At 35.8% G+C, this 26,102-nt stretch overlaps 1 protein-coding gene across 1 annotated transcript in view; it reads right to left on the bottom strand.

Moving 5' to 3' along the window:
- LOC105395130 (tetratricopeptide repeat protein 28) overlaps window positions 1-26,102 on the bottom strand; it is a 78,426-nt gene that overhangs the window by 48,296 nt on the left and 4,028 nt on the right. The window contains exons 2-5 of the mRNA XM_048626151.1: window positions 23,693-23,747; window positions 3,500-3,669; window positions 2,444-2,547; window positions 1,069-1,271 (exon numbers count right to left, since the gene is read on the bottom strand). Of these exons, the coding sequence (XP_048482108.1) occupies window positions 1,069-1,271; window positions 2,444-2,547; window positions 3,500-3,669; window positions 23,693-23,716 (501 nt within the window). The 5' untranslated portion in view covers window positions 23,717-23,747. The remainder of the gene's footprint in view (window positions 1-1,068; window positions 1,272-2,443; window positions 2,548-3,499; window positions 3,670-23,692; window positions 23,748-26,102) is intronic.

Below are 26,102 nucleotides of genomic sequence, written 5' to 3'. Positions count from 1 at the left end.
TAATGGGGCCGGCTGAAGGGCGTCTGGACATCGGGATGTGTAGTTGTATACGGCCGTTGGTTTTGTTCTTGTAGGAGATGTTCGCCATTCAGCTAGGCCGCTGGTAACGAGACAGCTACTGTGCGCTGCTACTCTTTATTACCACACAAACGATGTTTAGTGCGTGAGTCCCTAACTTATGCAGTTTAATAATATAGCACAACGCTGTTTCTTGCATAGAATGTCTAAATATGGCAATTTGAAATGTAGTCAGTTAGTTGTTGTAGCAAGATCATTCCTAGATCATTTTCTTTCTTATGTATATGACTATACATTTAGGAATGGAGTTGGAAGAATATAGACAAATTCATGTCGATACTAAATCAATACCTTATGCAATATATGGACGTCAGTTTATACTTTAGTGGCTCACATTATTTTGACTGCAGTCGAGTTTTCTGCATCAGATGCAGTTTACACAGGATGCTGTTGACAGTTCAAAAAACTTTAAATCCAATCTTTTCGAGGATGTATCCACGACTCACACAGCATTTTACGTTCCATCTGACAACGTTTAAATATTCCTTTTTTAGTAAGCTACAATGGTTTGTTTAAATTAACTTTATTTTATGTCTCCTCTCTACGGCTGACAATAAAACGGAACAACGATACAAGTTTACGTTTTTATTGAAAGTAAACTGTGGTTAAATGGACCATTTAGATCGTACTAAAGCCTGAACTCAGGCGCAGTTGGTTCTGAGCACTATTGTTGGTAAGTTACTAGACTTTATTGAATAATCAAGTGTAGACCTGCGAGAACTGAAATAAAATTGAATTTATATGTTGGCTTGTTTAAGAAGATTTATTTAGACAAGACAGAATAACAGCCACTAAAGTAAATTTTAATGTTCGTTCTGTTGCCATTCACCAAAAGAACGCATAACAACGAAAACTATATAAACACAATGACCACTGAAAATATGGACTCTATTTAAGCAACGAGTATGCAGTTTGCCTACTGGGGATGTAGACTATCATAATTAGATAGATAGATATGTACATATTTACATACATATTATTATGACTCACCGAAATCAGCACAAACGGCGACTGGTCCAGCTTCATGGCCTCCAGCTGGCGGAAGGTGGGCTCCAGCGTGGAGCGCAGGGGACTCTTCAGCGAGGCTTCCACTAGGGCTGCCAGCAGCTGTCGCGACGAAGGCTCCACCCCCAGCCCCGAGCTGAAGGCAGCTAGTGCCTCTCCGTGCCGGCCCAGGCATTGCAGCGCCACCCCTGAGGGTTGGAAAGGTCATTAGAAATGTAAACAAGGCCAATTGATTTTTTATAAGTAAGTTTATAAGTAAGCTTTAGGCTAGCTTCCATTGCATTAAAGGGTTTTTTATGTAAGGAAAGTGGACTCACGGACAGCTAAGTGGTTAGTAGAGCTTATTGTAGCTCTTGAAATTGGGATCGATTTCTGCATTAAGGTCTTTGTAAGTAGGACTACCAAAGGGGGGGATGCAATGCACAATCTGTTTCACTGGAATATTTTAAATTAGAGGAGGATTTAATGTGTAGGTACGGTTTTTCATTATGTAATACATAAAAACCAGATGCAGCCAACCTATCGATAACGCTAAAATTAATGATTGGCGAAACAAGAGCTCCTGTACCATAACCCATAAAGTATTGCGTGTAGACGTAACGCGTGACTACTTTATTGATTCTAATGCGTAAATCCAACTATGTATAAATATACTTAATTGCATGTGAACTGAGCGGCATTTTGTAACATTCGTACTTTCCATTGTAGTGGTTGACGTCACGTGACTTTCACTAATGCGAGAGCATATAATGCATATAATAGCCTTATGTAAGTAAATATAACTACGCTCTATTTAATCGTGTAATGATAGCGTTTGTTTTGCTTGATGGATGTGATAGTGAAATTTTGGTGAGTGAAACTTTTTCTTAGTGTGTAACTACTGCTAATGAGAAATAATGGCTTTAATTACAGCTGGTGTTATATATTTTTAGCAGAAAGGTTTGAGTAACTTAATTGTGGGATATCGATGTCGATTCTGAAGGCAGGAATTCTAAATTTAGAGCTGTCAAAACCTTAATTGCTTTGTTTAAAATTCGACTCTATGGTTGTTTCCGTAAATGTCATTTTATGCTAGCAAATTTTTTAGTGTGTCAGCGTTAAAATTAGAATTTCTGCCTTCAGAATCTACATCATTGTTACCTTATCTTTATCTATCTATGAGTCCTATAATATGCATCGCTCTTATGATAGCGTGAAGCTCTTATGGTGAAGGAAAACATCGTGAGGAATCCTGCACATCTAGATTCTAGTTGTGTATCCTAAGTGCTACGTACTCATTCAAAAACCTATCACGTGAGTATAAACATGTACCCCTTTGGGGATTACAGTCGTGAGCATAATTATGTATTGTAAATGTTACCTTGTCTGTAGTAAGCTTTGGGCCAGTTGGGGCAGAGTTCCCTCGCCCTGGTGGCATCCTGCAGGGCGGCCGCGAACTGCCCCTGCTTCAGCCGCGCCGCTGACCTGTGAATGCAACCTTATTAGTTGGATATCAGTGACATTCCGATGGTAGGTTTTCCAGCAAAATGTATGAAAGTATAAAAAATTTGATATGTAAAAAATGGGTTATAGAAATACAGGTTAAAATATTGATGAATCTAGAAATAACATATGTAGATAGTTATGATGGAATGCAGTCTAAATTCATACATACATCAGATGTACCTACTCAGGAATGTCGTGCGATAGTCATAAAGAAGTAAAAAGGCGACATACTTTGTCACACTCGAGTATCTAGCAATCTAGATGGACTAGAGAGTGTAATATCGTCTAAATAATCTAGTACTTTTATCAATGTCAGCTATATGACAGTTATTTAGAGCAAGCCCGAGAATTCGATATTTATCTGTCACTGGTAAGCACTGTAGTAACACCGAGTATGAATATGTATAGGTATACCAGAATACTTATTAGGAATAGTATCATTCCAGTACTTTCTACCTTGACACTATTTTCCAAGTATATTTTCATTCCCATGTGACTTTGGTATAATTTATCACTCAAGCTAATTATTGATGTTAAACGGAGCCATCGTTCTTCTACGTGCTACATTCAAATATTTTTCTGAATCAGCTCATCGACCTGATATAGTTCTGCACAGACAGACACACAACCATAAGCTACACTTATAACGCCTTCTTTTACCACGAGTTGAAAACTGCGAGTTTATGGCCATATTTCGACTGTTCTAAAACAGTCGAAATATCAGTCATATGGCCATAAACTCGTGAGCAATGAAAAAGTTCCAACTGCCATTGCGGTTTCATATATGACTGGAACTTTTTCATTCTTCGCTAGTGTATAGACATACTTCGACTACATGGTACTGGTAAAAGGGCTAAAGTGAAGGTCCAAAACCAATGTTTTTTTTTACTTTCTAGAAAGTTTCTAGCAATTAAAAGTTTAAAAATCTTACCGGTTGCTATACAGTATATGATTAGCAGGGTCCAGCGTCAGAGCATCAGTGTAGAGCGCAACAGCCGTGGTGAAGTCGCCCGCCTGGCACGCGGCGTTGGACGCCCTCACCTTCTCCACGAACACGGCGCGAGACGCCGCCCCGAGGGAGGCCGAGCCCGTCAGCTCCACCTGCAGGGGACAGTGACGGTTAGAATACAGCAGGGTATTGCAAAAAGGGTATACTAAGCCGAAACCTACATGTGCAGCATGTTATATGTAATCCCAAAAATGCAATCAGAATTTCAAACCCCACATATTTATTTATTTATTTATTTAATTTATACAGTGGATATAACGCAATAGGGGGCCTTATTGCTAAAATAAAAGCGCTTCCAGGCAACCTTTGGGTGGAGGAACGGTTAGGTGGTGGGTGTAGAGGTTAGATGGAATGTCGAATGTTTAAGGTGGGCTTTGAGAAGTAACAAGTATATGCGGTTTCAGTTGGACAGAGCAAATTTTCGAAGAATGCTAGTTCTAAAACGATGGTTAGGTATGGTTAATCTGTGTCTTCAAATACCCTACCTACTACATACTTGGAACGGTGGGGGTTTTTAAAATATAGACGATAGAAAAATAATGTTTTGTTCTTAAAGCATTTATAGTATTATTAGTTTAGGTAATATAACTGGTTAATAATTATTACACTTCCTTAGGCATACTATCGCAATCACCAAAGGGTAATGGATTAAAATCATAGTGCAACGCAATCAGTGAACATTAGCGCAAAATTACAATACTAGGCTGATCACCATATTGCCTTCTTACTCTACCGTTTAGCGAATTAAGCGTGACAGAAAAGGATGCACGACCGGTTATAATGGCACCTAGGTATATGAAAAGGAAGGAATGCCTCGGTATAATTGTGAGTGACGATTCTTATCCGAGAGATCTCTCGGGAGATATAAATATAGCGTAATGGGGACTTCCGTTTCCTTTCGCCCTCTGTTTAATAGAGACATTAGAATAGAGACACTGTAACAGTGTTACTACAAAAAGTGATGTAAAAACCTTGTCTAACAAGCTCTTAGCTAAACAACGCCTAAACAGATAGCCATGGTTTTAAAAGGTGTTTTATGTTCGTTACCATCAAACCTTGTTTAGCGCTAGTTTTTATAAACATCGTCTATCTCAATCGTCTTTTTATTCTGTGAACCATTCATTCATTATTCGTTCCTCCGTTCTGTTCTAGGCAAATGATGTACGAACATGAACGAAATAGTCGACTAATAAAGTAACATTTTATTCATTATTTTTTTCTCAATTTCACTTATTAATCGGTAATCATCAAGGTTATTATAAATCTGTGCAAGGTTATACCAAAAATAATAATTTTAAAACAAAATAAGCGAATATAATTTCAGAGACCAAAATGCAAAACGGAACGTAACCTGTGTGTCAGTGTCACAATATCTGTCACGAAAATCTGTTGTTATTTTGTTTGTTTTTGTAATTAGTTATTTCGTCTCACTAAGAAAAGTAATAAACGATGGAGTCGAAAGAAAATGTTGTACCTGGAGATAAAAACAATCGTGCACGTGGTGAAAATTGGACCCAGGAGGAAAAGGATCTATTTTTTGAGATAATGCGGGAGTCTGCACCTATCATTGAAAATAAGTTAACAGACACAAATACCAACAAACGAAAGAATTTGGAATGGACAAACATAAAAAGCAAACTTCGGGAACTTACTGGAAAATCGAGAGAGATAGCCCAATTGAAAGGTTTCTGGCGTAGGGCTAAGCTGTCTGCCAAGAAAAAGTTTTTTGATTTAGAATTTTACCTATTTATTTTTATTTCAATAATCTTTTTTTAAGCATATTGATTTAAAGAATACTAGAACACCTATATTTACTGAGCGTATTGGTTCCATGTGAATTACTTATGTATAATATGTTGTAAGTATGTATGTATTTGTATGTGAGTAAAATACACCGAGGGCCGAACCCGACCATTCAAGCTAATCGATTCATATGAATCGTGACTTTTATGTTCGTTATCGGCATAAAATTCGATTATTCTCACTCGTAAATAAAAAATAAACCCTAACACTTGGCCGGGAGGTGTTAAAATCACTTGTGCAGTTAATAATACTCGTGATGGGTTTTATAATGAAGAGTTTAATGTTTCCACGTCATGGGGTGAAGCGGGGATAAACGCCGAGACCCCCTTCAGGATATACAGGGTGTTCTTTGGATAACATTTTTGTTCTTACAGTATTAATTTTTATTTACACCTTGTAACTAACTGGTTAGATTCATATTATCATGATTGCTACTCGGTACATCCTTATAAAAGTTTATACTATACATACATATCATGTACCTACTTTTTATAATCTGAAACCTACGGATGTAGAGTCACTGTGAATACCGAATAATCCTACCAGACAACCTTTCCAGACTAATCTAATATTCTAAGGTCAAAGAAAAAAGAACATCAATGCAAAGGTATCTAAATCATAAAAAAGACAAATGACAACTTGCTGCTACCGAATTTTGAATAAATCCTTTTTAGTAAAAAAAGTCTTCACGTTGTAAAGGGTTCGTGGGGCGTGATGAGTTTTTTAAATGTTTTTTGTTGGATTCTTCTAGATTAATATGGATAGGGACGAAGGAGGATTATGTAAAATCTGATATTGATGAAACTCATATAATAAATTTGACTACAGAGTGAGTTTTGAGGAATAGGTATTCCTTATCCAAAATTTGTACTTATATGCTAGGTAGTATGTAGGTATGAATATTTTAAATAAGAAACGACCTCCAAGAATCAGGTAAAATTTCGGTAATACAAAAATACTTATATAATAAATTAAGTTGTGCATTTAACTAAATAACACATCTTCATTTTATCAGCTTTATCTCTTCTCCTTATGCCAAGCCCACGCTAATGCCAGTTCAAATGGCAATAAATTGTGACCAGCAACACCTATCAACAGCATCATAACAAAAGAATGCCAACATATCCACAAAAACAAAAGAAGGATCAATTTTCAAAGGACGAAACCGTGAAAAGTAAACTCGAAAATTCTAAATTTGAAACGCCAACTGTCGGCACCTGCTATCTGCCATGCGCATCGGATGCCAGCCAGCTGCACTCGTATACACACCCTATTCATCATAAAATAGAACCGAGAATACTATAAATCAGCGCCGTGTGACTGGCTGACTAAACAAGTGAGAGTGTATCTTACTTCTCACAGTGCATTTTCCATCCTGATGATTTGATCCGTTTGTCAGGATTTCAAACTCTGTGTAACGTTTAGAGGAGTAAAAATAGCAGTAGCATGATCTAATAGTTTCTTGGTAGTCCCAAAAGTCTTGTAAAGTGTGAGACTATTAGTATATCGGCCGGTATTAGGAGCATTACAACTAAGTTATAAACCAATATGGGTAGCCACCAAAGTCTATAAATGAATACCTAACTAATACCAGTTGGTAAGCATATCAATGAACTGCACAAATGTCAAAACACGACTAAAATACGTAACACAATGCATCATAATTATATCAACCTACATAATACATATCACTTTGCCTCGAAGAAGAAAAATGCAACCCGGCCGGCGCAGACCAAATCCAGACGGTTCATTCAACACGGTTTATTAAAATTTCGTTTATGCCGGCGCCTGATAACCGCTCCAGTCGACATATTGGGCAATTATTTTTTCTTCAAAACGACCTTTTATTTATTATCTGGAAATGTAGCTTTTATGAAATGAAGCATACCGCCCAGCTGGACGATCGGACATGCCTAAACGGTTTTTTTAAACTTTTTTTGGTTAAACACTAAAATAACGGTGCTTTATTTATCGTTTATTACAATAAAAACCATTACGAGGCTGTAGGTCGATGCGTTAAAAAGTAAATTGCGAGCTTCAATCAGCCTTCTTTCAGTAGCAACAGCAACATTGTTTCGGTAGCATAGAGTTTTAAGTTACAAAATCAAATCATATGCTTACCTCTTTGCTGTCAGCAGAAAAAAAACAAAGCCAACCCCATATTTTGATATTCATTGCGCGTCGCGGTTAGGTACTTCTTCGAAATGGAAGCTCTGCCCCTGCCTGAGTCAAGCTTCTGATTCATGGTGACAAAAAACAAAAGTATTACAGAACTTTGTTGTAGTCTAAGTTTATACAACTCCAAAGCATGGAGATGCTATGGCTTGGCCACGCTTGGATGGTCTTTATTTTAGAAGTTTAGTATCTATACTATTTATACCTCATTGGCAGGGTGGTATGGTGCAAAAATATATAAATTTATGTATTTGCATAGTTAATCAAGTTTTTTTCATGAATTATAAAATAATCATGTCTGAATAGACAGGACGGGAATGTCAAAGCGCAGTGTTCTAGATACTTCTATTTAGTGTTCCTTGGGAGAAGTAAAAAAATATTATGATGATGCTGATTTAATTTTTTGTAACATACAAAGTTCTTAAGTACAAGCCTAGTATACCTATGTACAGCCAAGCGAGTGTTTTATTTATTGAACATGTTGTCTGGAACAATTTCACGCTTTTTGAGTTGTTCACAGATTAAATTGTAATAGAATACACAATGGCGAGGGAACGAAGCCCAAACAGCCACAAATGGCCGGGCACAGGTAAAGAGAGAAAAAACAAACCGGTGCGTCGACAGTCGGCCTTTGTCTATTTCTTTTTTTTTCCACTTATTTTCCTTTTGCGGCTTCGGGATAATTACGAAAATTTACCTTCGAAATAAAACAATTAACTTTTGTGCTCGCCGAAACAAATCACACAATGATCTGGGACCGGATTTCGGTAATTTTTGATAGTTTTACTAGTTTTTTGTGTAGCTTGCAATGGCGTTTTATGGTGATAAAAATCATTAAAGAATTGGAATCTTAAACATTAGTTCCGGCAAATCGAGGTGAAGTTTCAATTAAGCAAAGATAGGTATTTACTTTTGAAAATTACGGTCATCATCATGTAAACTTGTAAAGATTTAAGCTGTGTCTGTTTGTCAAACATATTTCATACGTTGAAATGCCCTGGCGCTTCGGGCTGTCTTCTTCATTATATGTTAAAAAACCTTATCCAACCGACTTCCGTGCATCTGTTCACAGCGCCCGAAGGCGTCGGTCGCATCACGACTTCCATACTTATTTAAGTTAACCGGCCGAACTGCGGATGTCTGCAGCTCTGCAGGATTGTATGAAGCTCGCATTGTTTTATATTTGATCGGGTTGTAGTTGCGAAATCGTACACGAAACCGGTGGATTCCAGGCATTCCTCGACAATTACCTCCTCGTGAGTGACCCCCGAGTCCTGTCCGCGGCCGCGGTGGGCGATCTCACCTTTGGCCTTGAACCCAGCCAGGAATGTTCAGTTTGGGAAGTGAAATGTACCGTTTTCGTAAATGTCCCTACAATTTATTGTCCACTGTGCCAATTAATACACGGCAACCATTCTGAAATATAAACAGTTGCTTTTGTTGAGACTGCGGACAAAGTAGAAGTCTCGTTAAACGTAAGAGTTTGGACATGTCACATGTACCGTTTTAAACTTTGGATTTCGTAGCGCTATATCGTCGTAAGAGTTAAATTTGACAGCAAGTGTATTAAAGAGTATCTTCTATTTTCGAAGGAAGGTGCACTACTGCTATTTTGATTTGATGCATAGTTGACACTTTCAGGCATCTATAGAATCAGTTAGTTATAGATTCCTTACCGTAGGCAGGTGAGTAATGGCGGGAAGCACAAAAGAATTCCAACTGCTTCTCTCGTTTAAAGAAAATAAGTAGCTGATGCTGTACGCTTTGAGGCAATCTTCGCGGTAGAATTACTTTCATATCATAGTTTTTGTTCCGGCACGCGTGCGCGGCGGCTGGAATCTCTCGTGACGATCGATTTCGCGCGCAATCATCGGTGGCCATGTTGTTTTTACCGTCAAAGTGACAGCTCGGGGTGCGTTCTGATTTCGTATAATTATGTGCTGTGAACAAGCGTTTTAATTCTGAAGTAGAGTAAATAAGATACTCCCGAAAAATATAGACAAAGTATAGGTTCTAGGTACTGTTCAAGTTGAACAACTTTGAAATGCACTTCATTTTGGTTATCTTACATAGGTACTAAATATAGAACAGAATATATGTAAAAAAATGAAACTTTATTATATAGAGCTGATTTTTCCATAGTCAGATAAAAGTTATCTGAGGAATAAAGTTGTTGATGTCACTGTCTAATACAAAAATTCAGTCGCGACAACATCAGAATTATTCCTCAGATAACTTTTACCTGACCATCCAATCAGCCCTTACAGACTAGAAACAATGTATCATAAGCGGCCTCATAGCTAAGAGCGATCTCTTACACGCAACCTAGTAAAAATACACCTAGTGAAATTATGTAATGTGTTTCATGTGTACATGTCAGGAAGAGTATGTCAGTTTGACCCACCACGTTTGAACCGTCGATCATGTGGTTAAATTTTTCAGCAGTAGGTATGTCTATGAATAGTCTTAGTTTAGATCATTTACATCGTTAGGTACATCATCAGACATAATTGTGAACATCACAACTTTAATTAATTGTAATTACTTATCCACATTCATTAATTAAACGCACATACATATTATTGCGAACATTATCGCGGGTTAAAAAACTTAACTCCATTTTTAGCGTTCGCAAACCAGCCAAGGGGGGCGTGGTGGACAGCTTGTACTTTATTACTGGCCAGTCTGGAGGAATCTCCTGCCCTTCTCTTAGTTTTTAATAAAGGCACGTACGTAATCATATTATAGGGATCTCATTAAACTGGTCAAGCTGTGCGATTAATAAAAAAACAAACAAATTGTAAAAGGTCGAAAATTACATTACTCCATTCTCTTTTTGAGCGGGCCAGCTGTAATCGTCTGAAGTTTAAGTTTATAATATCGCGTTGCAAAGATTAACTGAAATATGATGCAGGGACGTAGTCAGGAGAACCATGCGTAGAAATACTACCGCAATATCAAACGCTACAAGAATTAAAGTTAAAGTTTACGGTATTTTTTACCTTTCAGTGTTAGAAAAAGAAAGTAAGCAGAAATGCTAAGCCATGGTATGCGAGCCAGGCGGAAACTATTAAAATAATGATGAGTTTTTTCCGCGGCAATGAAGCCACAAAGTATTCGTATTTCACTACATTTAATCCGAAACGACCAATGTCCCGTGAGATTGTTCGTTTCCTCTTCGTTTAAACATAAATAATAACTTTTGTATTAATCCTAAAGGATTAAAAGATTACGATATTTACGTGAAATCAGTTTTAAGTTTCATTGGCCATATTCGGAAGAACGTTTTACACAGCCACATAATTTTCATAATTGTGATAAGCTACGAGCATATTAGTAAGTACGGTCATGTGCAGAGAAACCTGACCCCCGTCTCATAATAACAATGCTTCTGAGGGGGGTCAGGTTTCTCTGCCCCTTACTGTACCTAATCAGTTAGCTAAGTATGAAAAAATCAATAAGTACCTCCAAGGAGTATAGAAGTGTAGTGGCAGCGTTTTGTACCTATATATACTTTAAATATTTTTATACGATCGTTAAACCTCCATTGATATAATAATAACTTCTGAGTAAATGTAGAACACGTTGATGCTAAATAAGTTTTACGACGCCTTTCGCGACAACAATGTTGATGAGATGTTTGTTTGCATCAATGAGAAACTATTTGAGGTGATATAGGTGGTAGTTATGAAAGAAAAAATATACTCATGATTTTTTTGAGTGCACCTGACGTAAAAGTTAAACGGAGAGTACAAATAATATAGGAAAAAAAAACCAGAAAAGTATACATTGATAATTAAACTCAGTACCTAACTGCAACACTGTCAATGTAACTTTGTAATTCATGCATTGATCATAACAAACGAAGTACCTAGTAGTTGTAAATAATGGCATCGTAATAATTGATCTGAAAATAAACTTATTATTATTATTAATGGCATGGAACCCTTTGTGCGCGAGTAGGTATGTATCGCACTTGGCAGAATGGCGAGTTACTGTGCCAACTTTCGGGAGTGCACTTAATAAAGGCTCCTGTACACTGAGTCCGGTCCTGGAGCGCGCCCGGCTCGGATGGGCAGGGCCGGCTTAATTAGTTATTAGACGCACAAGAATGTGGCGCACAGACTGCACTGCGGCCGTAGCGGGGGTACAGTCACTACGAGGAATTCGAAATCTACTTCGAGGGGAATCCAAAAACTGGCCTGCAAACGTGAGCTGGAACCGGATGAGTTTGTTTGTACTTACTGTATGATGTGTTTTTGCGGATGGCATGAAATCTATGTGCTTTTGTACAAGTGATAGTACAGAATTATAGACGAAAAACTTGAAATAACCGTTAAGTCGTAGGTAGCATCCCAACAAGCAAAATGGTCGAATAAGGGCCCATTTATAGCACTTAAAATCGAATAAGTATTGATTAATGGCTGAAATTTTACTAGATTGTGCCATAAAAGTGGTACAGCTATTAATAAGCATTTTTATCTAATTTGCGCTGTAACAATGTCGAATACACATCTACTCGACCTATATTCGACCTATATAGCCCGTTTATTCGACATTTCTATAAAAGCTGCTTTATTTTATTTAACGCACACATTAGTGCTGAAAGAGAGCTTTAAGAGTTATTAATTCGCTTATTGATTGTTCAGGTTGCTATTATAGAACTATTACTCATCATTGTATTATTTGGATCTAATTTGCTGAATAAAAGATTTTATTTTACTATACTGCATCATTGTAACTCTTATAGCTTCATTAATCGACATTTCGAATAAAAGCTCTCAAATAACTGTAATAGCTCACATACTATTTGAAATGCTCTTATGGCACATTAATTCGATAAATAATTCAGTAACAGCATTTTGGTTACGTTTATACAGTTTATAGTATTTTAATGTGACAAGCAAATAAATAATTCCATTGCACATTCATTTTTTTATTACGTGATAAAATGGATTACAAGTCATGGAAATTAAAAAAGAAAATTAAAACAAAGATACGGAAAAATTCAAACTAAGGTTCAAACAAAGTGTTTGTCTCAAAATTCGTCAAGTGCGATGGCCGAAACGTCAAGTGGTTCCGTTGTTCCACAGAAAACAACTGAAGAAATCGTGGGCCTGGTGTCTCGGTCCATAAAACATATCCTCCCTTCTCAATTGTCTGCACAATCTTGAAAACCATTCTGGAAAAAAAGCGTGATTAGTATCTTTTCTGCTTTATTCAAGTTGTATACGTGCTTGCTTTGCAATCAATCAATCACTTTTAAATGTTTGCTATATTCTATTCTGAAAATCAATGTAATAAATTTTTCATCGTGTGAAGAAAATGAAGTTTTTTTTATAATTATATAAAAATATAATTAAATAGTTGCTAATTTATCATTAAGTATGAAATGAAGCAAATATGAACCAATCGTTAATTAATTACATTTAATAAAATACATCAAATGACATTCACCCCAACTCGGGTTAGTCAAGCTAAGGATTTTGCATTGAGGAACCCTAAATTTATTTAATGATGGCTGCTTGTTTTGCTATTAGTGCAACATTGTAACTATTATTGCATCAAAAATCGATTAATAGTGCTGTAATAGCGATATACGAACAAACATGGCTATTATTTTATTTTTATAATTTATTTAATTAATTTTGACCATATTTACTATTTTTTAAGAAACATTTAACGTAGCCCTTATACATATGTTAAAGAATTCCTATTACTTTATCGATAAAGTTAAATGCGCCTAAGATTTTTCGTATACGAATGTGTAAAATGCAACAATAGAAATTGCACTAGTAATAACTCATTTAGTTATTAATGGAGACTTACTTACCTTTATGCTTTTGTAATCAGTCATTACGATAGATCAGTCACAATAATCCACAGATTTTCTTCCATATATTTTTCTGCAACAGTGTGACTAAAATTCAGCTAAATAGTGGGGAAAAAGTAATTTTGTTGCATTTATCCCACAAAAATGAAGAGTTGTAGCAACTCGACAGCTATTATTCTACTTATTAGTCGATTAATGAGCACCACATCGCTGTTACTGCACCCTTAGTGTAGAAGCTGCAACAAAATTGCTATGACAACCCTAAATTGGGTACAGTTTACTTTTACTCGACTTTTAACCTACTATATAAGCTTCTTGGTTACAATCACTCGACTTTCATAGCACTGAATTGCTGTATAATTTGTGCCCTTTTCGCGTCGAGACAGCGCTGCCGTGACCATTATTCGACTAATTACGGGACTTTTACAGCACATATTAGCAAAACAGGAACGTGGCCGTTACCTTTATTGCACATATTTTTGCTACTTGGGATATATCGTAGCTCGAGTGTGCAGCTGAAGAAAAAATACTGGAAATCAAGCACCATGTATAACTAGTCTTGTGTGCCAGCAAGGATCTTTGCATAAATATCGTTGTGTTGTAGGGCAATATTGCAGATTGATAAGTATCTGACATTGGTACAAAAGCTACTGTATGTACGTGGGTCTTATGCTTATTTTAACATAACTGAGTATATTTTTCAGTCATTTTTTTTTCTTATTATTGATAAATATTATAATAGGGGTTGATTTGAAAATAAATTTGATTTGCCAAAGCAGTGTTCGTTGGATTGTCAACAGTCTACAACTATACCTTCTTTACACCAACCCTGACGATACCGAGACGATGTTATCCTGAAATTAGCTTCGACGTGGAAATTAACGGAGAGCCGGCGGAAGACCTTGGATAGACCGTAACTGCTTGTTTACTGTAACTATGTAATACACTCTGTATATGTACCTGCGCAGACGCGTGCGTATAGGTGCACCCTGTATATTAGGCCCGGGTCTCCTATTTACGCCGTAGATCGCGTCCAGCGTCACGCCGTAGGCCGCGTCATGATGCTCACTATAGAAATGTACTGATGCGGTCTCCCTCACACGCCGACGTTGGCGCGTAGATGTAATGAGCATTGTGACGCGGCCTACGGCGTGACGCTGGACGCGATCTACGGCGTAAATAGGAGACCCAGGCCTTAATGCACATACACCGGTGTAGGTTGTACCGGGGAAAATTATAATTGATAGTTTTCTGCAGAGCAGTTTAAGGCGAAAAGAGGGTGCAGCAATGCCTGTCGCTAGGTACCTGCTAGTTTATTGATTATGTTTGATATTCATCGATGTAATTAGTTTTCGATCGATATCAATAAATGCCAATGTCAGACTGTAAAAGGTCATATTTTGATATAGAAATGATTGACATGATGACACGTCCACCGTGAACTCGTCGATGAATATATAACAGTATAACAGATACTTAATCGCGGCACAATCGACTGTTTATGAACCGTTCAGAATCAGTATCTAAGGTCAAATAGTATCTAAGGTTAAAAAACAGACTTTAGCTGATGTCAGTCAGTCGTAACCGCCAACCCTGCCATTCATTCCATTACACATTTTTGCAATAATACGAATCATCGACCATTTGCTATAATCGTTGGCGGTCAAATTAAACGATTGTGGTTATACCGAATGATTATATTTCTGTAATCCCGTGATACTTCATCTAAATCAGCAATAATCGTACATTTGGCCGCAGTCACTGAAAATGAGTCTGTAGCTGTAACCATTCATTGAAATATTTTTCTGTGGCGTAGATGTATGTATACGTGGATAATGTGGATATACTATATGTAATAGACAGGGAAAGGTAATAAATTAGGAAGTTACAAAGCTTATAATAATATACAAACATGAGGTTCAAAATGGTGTCCCATCTTTTGTTTGTTTTTATTTTTATTATTTTTTGTTTTTATGTTTGTTATTTATCTTACTTTGCATGACTTTTGTAATTATTAGTTTAGTATGTTTTGATGTAGGTATTTAGTTAGTTTTTAATGTTTTTATGTCCTTTTAATTATTATTATTTGTATACTGTGTGTGTTTTTATATGGATCTTGATATCCGAAATAAAGAATTATTATTATTAAAAATAGCGGTGTTATCAACAAAGGCGATTTTTTAAGAACACTTTTAGGTGGAAGGATTTTTATGATCAAAAATAGAGGTAAAGAAAAAAAAGTTCTCGACATTATTGAAAGAAATGCTCGAAGTAACAGCTAAATGGTAGAAAGTACATTTTGCGGTGTATGACTGCGGCGGTGGAGGCTGCGGTCGCCCGACAAAGGTCCCGGGTTCGGTACCCGACAGTTAAGGACGGAATTACTACAAATAGCGTTGAGCTCAAAGCGACTAAGCTTTCTTTCAAAGTGTTTCATACTTTAAGAAATTTTATTCGTATTCAATCTGTACAACTGTACATATACTCACGGGCAATGAAAAAGTTCGACTCACAAAATTCCGAAACTAAAAGACCCCAATTTTTTCAAACATTTAATAAAAATATTGAAGAAAATATTATAGTTTTTTGTTGCTAATATCCTGATGCTCTGTTAGATGTACTTCAATGTTACAGAAGGTGTCATTAAGCTAGCCTTTTCCGTTAAGGAGTAATTTGGTGCTTTTCTCAGTGGAACCTTTTCTTGCCCGTGAGTGTAATATGTCGAAAATAAATATCTTCTTACAATCTTCTGATATGTGTAAAGAGTCGTTAGAAAGAAAGTTTAGTCAATAAAGTTAATGGACATATTAATTGTGAACGACTCTGGTGTGGAATCGTGCGGTCCAGCGGATATGTGTAGAAAGTGTTGTTCCCAGCTGATAGCAATTTGTTTTTCATCTCGATTGGTGCAAAAATACATGTTAGGGTAATTAAGGTAAGTGGGCAGTTCTTCTTTTTAACCTACATAACTTAGTCTCCATCAGTTGTGAAGAAAAAATCATGAGTTTTACAAATATTTATTTATTTATTTATATTTCAGCGTGCATTGTACTAAAAACACAACGGCTGTGTACGTTTACAAAAATATAAATTTATATTTTTGTATTTAAAATTACGTTACAGAGTGGTAAATCCGCGTGACAGAGGAGTATTTCATACGAATCTTGGCTGTCTCCCGCCACTTCATCCTGCGCATATTCGATAATGTTACAAAAAATATATATGACAACATAAAATATAAAAATTTATTTAAACTCCAGAAGATATTACCTATTTAGTAAAACATAATATATATTTTTAAATGATTTCTGAAATATTAAAAAAAATTGTTGAAAATTTGTCTCTTACTACCTAATGTTTTAGTAGTAACATTCTGTCACGTAGGTTGCCATTTAAAATATTTGTTTGAGCCACTCGTCCTTATTGCCATCGATCTGAGTTTAAGGTCTCCTTTTCCCCTTGGTAAGATTTCCCCTTTGAGATCCAGACACCGCGTATCGGCCACCCGCAAAGTGTGACAGGAGGTGCGTGTGTTTATTCGGCGACAGCTTCGTCACGTAGGTAATTGTTAAAATAAAATACAATGAAATTATTATTTTGTTATTTACTCATTGGTTATAACAATTACTTTGAAATCAACATGTGAATATTACACTTTATGTTACTGTTTAAATGCTAATCGACTTTGCAACACATTTTACCCCTCTGTCACACGACAAATCTGTCACATTCTTACCAAACACTCCAACCTGAGAATATTCATCAAAGAAAAATTGAAGAGAAACTACACGTTTTGGTTAAAGTACGAAGCGAAAGGAACGTCCAATACACTTGCGCTTCATTAATAAAAAGTTTCGTTAGTAAAAAAGCTAATTTCGTGCTATTGTCCTCAAGAACAGACGATGAATGTGGTAGACTGTTTAATATGGTGGAGAATGATTTATCGGATGTTTGATGATAACATTAAAGTCCTTCCAGCTTCTAAGGTAATTAAAAAAGGAAAGAGTATTTTTTTCAAGTTCTAAGAGCCACTGCTGTATTTTCGAAATATGGCTGATTAAAACTTTAACAAATTACGTAATTTTCATTATGTTACTTAAATTTTAGGTTGCCGAAAATATTAATTGTGCAGATAAACATTATTTTATGTAGTTGGAACAAATTTGTCCTTTAAGTTCCTGAAATACGGATATTTCACTCTCCAGAGGTTCTCAAGTGTGATTTCATTAGTTATACTAATAATAAAGATATCTCCAGTAATTTTTTTGACTAACTTGAAACCATAATAATTTATATGTAAGTTACTAAATTATTATTTTTAAATAAAACTGTTTTATTCCAAAACGCTGCCGCATATTTAATAGAATAACAACTATGTCACATCGTTTACCACTCTGTAACGATTGGTGTCTCCTGGTAGTCAACTTATTTTTGGTCGTTTATATGTTATGTTATAAATAGTGCAACTTTGGAAAAATCATATTAAATTTAGTCATTGATGTTAACGTCTATGCTGTTAATTTTTTACTGTAATTAGTAGCGAAAAAATATTTATAGCAAAAACAAGCTTCATTTTAGCTAAAATTGTGACAGAGTGGTAATAACTACTTAATAAATATTTTGTTATTACTAAAAATCCGTTCTTTCATATGTTTTCTAAAATGGTATTTTGTTTATTAACGTATCAAAAAAGTTTCATTTTAATCGACGAAGACTATTTCGTTAAAATAAAATAAAAGATTCTGTGACGAAGGTGTAATTTTCTTTGCCTTATCCACGTATTATGTTCTGAAAATCTTGAAAAAATACTTAAACTTCGCGGCCAACCACCTTTTTCGATAGAATAGAAATGTAGCTATCATAAAAATTATAAGAGTTCACCAAAAAGCTAAAGTTTTTTTTTTCAAATTCGGGATAATTTTTTATTCATTATGTAGGTTAAAAAGAAGAACTGCCCAAGTACCTACGTATGGCGTAGCGGTTTGATTAAAGGTGTCTAGTTGATGTAGGTAAGCCAGTTTATGTAGATGGTAGCTACTATTTTTATATTCTAATGGTAGCTACCTATAATGCTATGAAGCTTCAACTTTTTCCGGCATCGTTTTTAAACAGTACTTATCTTATTCTTATTTTTTAGTTACTGCAATTAGTAGAGAAATCAACGAATATGTGCCCACTATTCGGTATTAAGCCTATTATACAACTATTTCTGAAAAAAGTGCACCTACTATACTACACTAATGCCTAGTTTCACCATAGTTTGTCAGATCATTAACACCCCTGTTACATAATGTCATCAATTATACGAGATTCTAGAGAGATAATAATAATAATAATAATAATAATATGTGGGGACATCTCACACACGGCCATCCGACCCCAAGCTAGGCAGAACCTGTGTTATGGGTGTCGGACAGCTGATATATCTACACAAATACATAGATAGATAGATACTAAATATAAATATCAACACCCAAGACCCGAGAACAAATATCTGTGTTTAAACAAATATCTGCCCCAGCCGGGAATCGAACCCGGGACCTTCGGCTCAGTAGTCAGGGTCACTAACCACTACGCCATTCGGTCGTCAAAAGTCACCAACTAATCCCTTGTTAAGATCTAACAGAGTATGGTGAAACTGGCGCTAAGTTTTTTTTAAGTTATAATATTGCATAATTTATAAATATCTAATAACTAGCATCCAGCATGAAGGCTGCTGCCAGTAAACAGCGGGCAATGCAGCACAGAAATTAGTTTGGTGCGTGGAAAATAAAACCATTTCCTTACTCAGTGCCGGCAACTTGTTATTATGGCCGCATCTCGGCTACGCGGGGGCTATTCTTGAAACTATGATATTTTTAATCTCAAACTAATTATACTAATAAATTGAAATAGGAAAATAAGAATGTCCTATAAATGTGTAGGCTATATACCTAGCTACACACAAAATTTTATCAAATTTGATCCAACCGTTTTTGTTTGAAAGAGTAACAAACACACTCGAAAACATTCGTGTTTTTAATATTAGTAGGTTTACAAAATATTATTAGAATATAATAGAGTAGGTATATATTTATTTGACACAAAAAAACAGCATATACAGAAAAAAATGCTTATTAACTAACAGATGCAGGTAGGTACGGTGGCCTGCGTCTAAAAGTATACAGGCAGAGTTTAAAATAGCGATCCCTGATGATGAAGGGACCAGCTACATCTGTTATAAATCCGGGGACGTGTTGTGTGTGATATGTGTAGCAGTGGTGTTTATGTGGATGTGCTTGAGCAACATGTGTGCTTGAGATCGCTATTTTAAAAACTCCGCCTGTATACTTTTAGGCGCAGGCCACCGTACAAATAAATACCGAATTGCCTAAAAGCTAAAGTAGAGAAAGGTAATTAGTTGAGTTAAGTTGTATCAGGAGCGAGGAGGAGAATAAAAGCGTGTTGTTAGTGTTGAAGGCAGCAACTAGTTATTACTGGCTGCCCGTCTGCCTCTGACGACTGCGCCCGCGCAGGGGGCTATTCTTGAAACCACTCGACTTTACATTTATTTAGAAATATTATTCACACTAGTGAACTATATATTAGAACTATATATGTATTTATTGTCCGTGTAGCTGGCATAGGGTTTGTCACCTAGGTAAAAATATATACATATATTGTTTCCAGATTAGTTTAGTTTGATGTGTTAAAGCGAGCGAGTTTCCTATATTCTGACTTTTCTTCGATAACTATTATAGATGGATAAATCACGTTCTTTCTTGTCAGCTAATTTATTTCTCCATAACTGCAGAAAAACATAATGTAAACCCCAAACATAAATGACACTAATATTTTTAACATAGAGTTTTCAATTAAAAATATCGTTAGCAGCTTCAAGAATACGTCCCTTGCAGCTGGACAAGCGCGGTAATGACTAGTTTCTGCCGTCAAGAATGTTGGCAGGCGCCGGAGTCCAGCCCTACCACCACAGAACCATACTGCACTCATGTTAGAAAACTCACGAGTGCAATAAATGCTATCATGGATGCTTACAGTGACTGCTGTGCCGAAATTCCCTGGATCGACCGAAAAGACAGATATTCTGGTAATAAAATAATGTCTGTTTAGTGTAATACATTTCCAAGCCTCTTTGCCAGGAGTGGAGATTAGAGCAATATATTCCAACCTTATAACCTTCCAATCTTGGAGGAGACCCATGTCTTGCAGTGGACTGTTACGTGGTGTCCGTTTGTGTTTACGTTCTTAATAGGTAAAAACCGATAGTTCCTCAAGTTCACTTTTTAAATAAACGTACTGTGTCCCAGTACTGGGCACAGGGGGCTTACTCTACAGGATGTCGCAAAAAGGTTACGCTAAGCTGAAACCTACTTGTGCAGTATAATGTTAGGTATATTATATCTAAGCCCGAAAATGCTTATTTGCAATTTTGCAAAACCCTGTTTACGACGAAAAACTAAGTATATACGGAGCGCTGCTGCGCGACCTCGGACTCTATCTCGTTGTATTAAACGTGCCGAATGCACGGAAGCTTCCGTTGGCTTTTTCGTCAGTATAGAATACTCAGTCCTGGGTTTTACGTATCCCTGCTACGGGTTACGATCTCATTTAAAAATTATATAATAAAATATCGTTAATATAAAGGTTGACTACAAATTATGTACCTACTATATCGTTGTGGTAAAAAAATTGAAATAAATGTACCAAATAATATATTTCCCGGATTAATCAGTCTCAGTAATGTTATTTAATATCCATAACCGTTTAATATTAGCTAGATACTAATTAATAGCCTGTAATTTATTGATTGAAAAAAAAAAATTATTAGGTATACCGTTCCTTTTATTTTTAATCTATCAACCGAATTGATTTCGATCTACGTATGTACTTATGGTACAATATAGACGGAAGCATCAACGATTTAGAAGTAGTTTATCTACAGTATGATGTCCATAAATCATGACATTTGACAGATAAAAGATACCGCCGCCATTTTGAATAAAATGCTGTCACTTCCGTCGAAAGTGGCTTTGCTTGCGGCGAATATTATTAGACAATTACTTTTCATTGCTACTTAAAACACTAAGTGTTCAATCCAAAACCGACCTTATTAGCAAATTCCACTAGGTGCATTTTTAAGGCAATATAGAATCTATAGACAATATAGAGCTCTTTTTGCTTTAAAATAGTAATATTGAGATGTTTCAAATAATTCGACTTACTTAATGAATTATCAGGTGACTTCCTTCATTATTGCAACATCATGGTCGCTAAATAATGTTTGACGCTATTCTGAGTTCACTCTCAGATTTAAATATGGGAATCATTAAAATACTTTTGCCGTTTCCTAATTAATATTCGTTTCAAAATACTTCGGAATATCAGTTTTACCGTAACTAATAGTTATTTTAAATTATTTATTGGTACATATTAGGTGATTATAGACCAGAAATCCCTAAGATTCATATCTTGAACTGTAATCACGATCGTATAGTGGATACATTTATATGAAAATTGGACATTATTATTTATAACTTTATTATTCAATACAAATAAACCTGTATCATTTGGCTTATACTAGACTTTATAGGAGCACTAATTAGTAAATACTATTAAACAAATCACCTACCACATATTTAGAATTTTAAATATTTTTCCAAAGCCCACAGTGAAGAAGCTTTCACAGTGTATGCGTATAAATTCATTAATAACATACTTCTAGAATAAAAAAAAAATTAATAATGTTAGTAAGTACGTTTTTATAAAAAAAAATACCTACCTATGCCTCAATGTTTTAAGTCACGCCCTTTCATATTATAGGTAGCTACAACTTTAGCAACACTCTGTACATGGTCATCTAATCAAATGGGCGGTGTGGCCTAGGAAATAACACCCAATTACAGTCATATAGTTATTTCAGTCACATACTCACATCACAGCAAAGAATATATTTATATACAGGGTGTTGCTTTCGCTATTTCAGAGATGTTCGCTGTTATGATAAGTTTCTCAGTCGTGTACCTATATTGACTACGGTAAGACGACTGAAGGAATCCTAGCCTGTTCACCGAAATTATACATATACCAAAACTGACACCGAGTTGGTAGCCGACACCTAGAAATTATAATGAAAACGGATATTTAATTATATTTATGCAAGTAATAAAAAAATACATAAAGCTGAACTCAGCGACGACGCTTATTTTCACGACACTAAATAATTAAATATTGCCACCTATTAAAATATACAGGACGTGACAAATAATAATAATACACACACACACACACACACACACTCACGCCTTGTACTAATGTACTCCCTTGCAGGGTAGGCAGAGATGCATTGTTGCACCCACTTTTCGCCAGAGTGTTATGTTAGTCCCAATGTAATAGGGGGCGGGCCTATTGCCATTTTACGGGCACATCCAAGACCCGGGAACAAATATCTGTGTTTAAACAAATATGTGCCCCAGCCGGGAATCGAACCCGGGACCTTCGGCTCAGTAGTCGGGTCACTAACCACTACGCCATTCGGTCGTCGAATAATATTATGTGAGGACATCTTCACACACGGCTATCCGACCCCAAGCTAGGCAGAGCCTGTGTTATGGGTATCGGACAGCTGATATATCTACACAAATACATAGATAGATACATATTAAATATAAATTAATATCAACACCCAAGACCCGAGTACAAATATTTGTCTTTAAAAAAATATCTGCCCCAGCCGGGAATCGAACCCGGGACCTTCGGCATAGCAGTCAGGGCCACGAACCACTACGCCATTCGACTGTCGACAAAATATGCTGTAGAAATATTATTTACCATTGATCATCATAAAACAGCCATAGCTGTGCGGTATATTTGTTTATCGGCAATCAGTTACAATAAACATAGCGTTCTGTAATATGTAAGTTAATCTTTAACTAAACTACATTCTTTATAACTGTAAAATGTCTGAGTAAATTTTACGGCCCTAAATTTTAATTACAAAATGATAATTTACAATACTATTAATTTGTGGGACCACCTACTAAGGATTATATATTGATAAGTGCTTACTTGCCGTTAAATCGCTACAGTATGGTTCGGAACTTATAAAATAAAAATTAAATGTGCACCTTCTTCAATCTGTAGCTTGTTTTTTTAAATAGATTATTACATGATTAAATTCTGTTTATTTAAATATCGTGAAAGAATTTTCTCGTAGTGTATGAACTCTGTACTCACAGATTTAATAACAACAAATTAAAAAAAAAACACCCTGTATAATGATACAGGTTTTATTGAAATTGACTAACCTCAGAAAAGTCTCTTTGTGACATCTTGGCTCAGCTAAGGCTCCTTTAGTCGAATCTGGAATAAAAGATCATATTGTTATGATATGCGGAAAATGTAGGTATGTTACTTTTATGTATACAGGGTGGCCCAAAGAGTGACGTCCAAAGGTAAAATTTTCATTCCTTAGGTCAAGGGGTAGGCTTGTTTAGCTAAGTTTTTATGGAGGTGATTTGGCTACCCCTTGACCTAAGGAATGAAAATTTTACCTTTGGACGTCACTCTTTGGGCCACCCTATATAATGATAATTTATTCCTCTTTACATACCTACTTACATTCTATGCTACATTCAGGCTACAGGTTGAGCTATACTACCATCAACTGTGGAAGCAACATATGAGATACTTTCTGACAGCTCATATAAAAAAAAAACTAATACTACCTCACAAAGTTAAAGGTTTTATCATTGTGAGCATTATGAGCACCATATCTGATGTACTTTTTTATCTTTTTTCGTCTTTATAAATACTTAATAACTAGATTCTCAGGTAGCTATCATCTCAAAAAGGAGCTCCTTATCAGGTGTCATAGGAAACTGCACCGTTTAAATAAAATAATAAAGCTATAAATCATTTTCGTCATAAAACGGAGGATGTCGGTTAGGCAGTAGTCGTGTGGGGCCTCGCATGAGCTTCCGTCATCGGTCGTCAAACTTGGATATGTTTAGGAATTGATAAAACCAATAAAAACTTTACGATTTTTTAAATACCCGATACGACACTCAAGCTTAGCTTTTATAGGCAAATGTCAATCTCTTTAAAATAATTTATATTCTAATGTTATACTTTTAATATATTTTAGCTTGGGAGAATAACGAAACACCCATGTCATAGTTTCCTATGAGCAGTTAAAATGCTATATCTTTCGTATTTAATAAACATTTCACCTATTTAGCAGTCAAAAATATATGCCATAAATTGCATTTTTATTTGTCATAAAATAAAAACATTTATGTATCCAGACAGGTTGTAGAACCTTATCACTTTTATAATAAGTCAGATAGTAAGCGATAGGCGTTGTCTTTATTACAACGACTAAAACAGTATCTGATATTTATTTATACATATACATACATATACACTCACGCATTGTACTAATGTACTCCCTTGCGGGGTAGGCAGAGGTGCATTGCTGCACCCACTTTTCGCCAGAGCGTTATGTTAGTCCCAATGTAATAGGGGGCGGGCCTATTGCTATTTTACGGGCACATCCAAGACCCGAGAACAAGTATCTGTATTTAAACAAATATCTGCCCCAGCCGGAAATCGAACCCGGGACCATCGGCTCAGTAGTCAGGGCCACTAACCACTACGCCATTCGGTCGTCTTATGAATGAATGAGAGGAAATTGCATAGATACAGGTATATATAATTATATTGGTAGGTATAGGCAGGAAACAACCACTCTAGAGAAAGTACAATTGCTTTGTTAATCGTGGACTAAATATGTGCGCTCACAAGTTTATGCCATAATCTGTAATGGCTACATCGTAAACTTTATTAAGACTATAATTTTAAAGGCTACCTTTAACTTTGTAAGTCAATATTTATTTACTCTTTATTACTTTCAGTATAAGTACTAAGCACGTCCATATACTTTGTTCGGATTCTAATGAGACTTAATTGCTAAGGGTAAAGACTGAATATGAGGTTTAGTAGTTTACCTTTATTCACAATGACAAATACTTTGGATTTACAGACACAAATTCTGGTGGACCCAATTAAAAGTTCGTTACGTTATAGCATAGAATAACGAGATCGTTCGATCGTTATTCTATAGTTATAGTGGCTGAAAATCTATTGTTATAGAAATAACACTTTAGAAACTCCAACTGTGTCAAAAGAACTAGAACCGTTGCAATGATGGCTATAATAGTAAAAGCCGTTGTGAAAATCTATCGTATCTCAAAATATTATAATGTACAAAATATTGGCAGCTGCCGAGGTAAGGAAATTACAGTGAGTTGTTTCAATTGCTTCAGGCCAACACCGAAACGGTAGCAGATGCACAATAAAAATTCAAATTCTAACTACACGTAAGAGGTTATTACTTCGTTATGAACACGAGAGGTGGCGTGTCGAAACAAATTTGAAGTAATTTTGGGGTGTTTTAGGACTTTCCTTTGAAACTCGCTTGAAACTATTGTGTACGCAGGTTTAAATGAAGGTTGCTGTGCTTTTGTGTCGTTGTTGTAACTAACTTTGGTGTTCACCGACGTATTCAATGCTGGACAAGTAGGTACGTCTACAAAAGTATCTCCTACAGAGTAAGTATGTGCATAGACCATTTGAAAAAAACTATATGTTTTTTTATTAGAAAAAGTAATTCAAAAACGATTTAAAAAAAAAAGATAGCTACACTGCCGGTTTATC

Source organism: Plutella xylostella, chromosome 16 (assembly GCF_932276165.1).
Source record: "Plutella xylostella chromosome 16, ilPluXylo3.1, whole genome shotgun sequence".
Lineage (NCBI taxonomy): Eukaryota > Metazoa > Arthropoda > Insecta > Lepidoptera > Plutellidae > Plutella > Plutella xylostella.
This window is presented reverse-complemented; position numbering and strand designations above follow the sequence as displayed.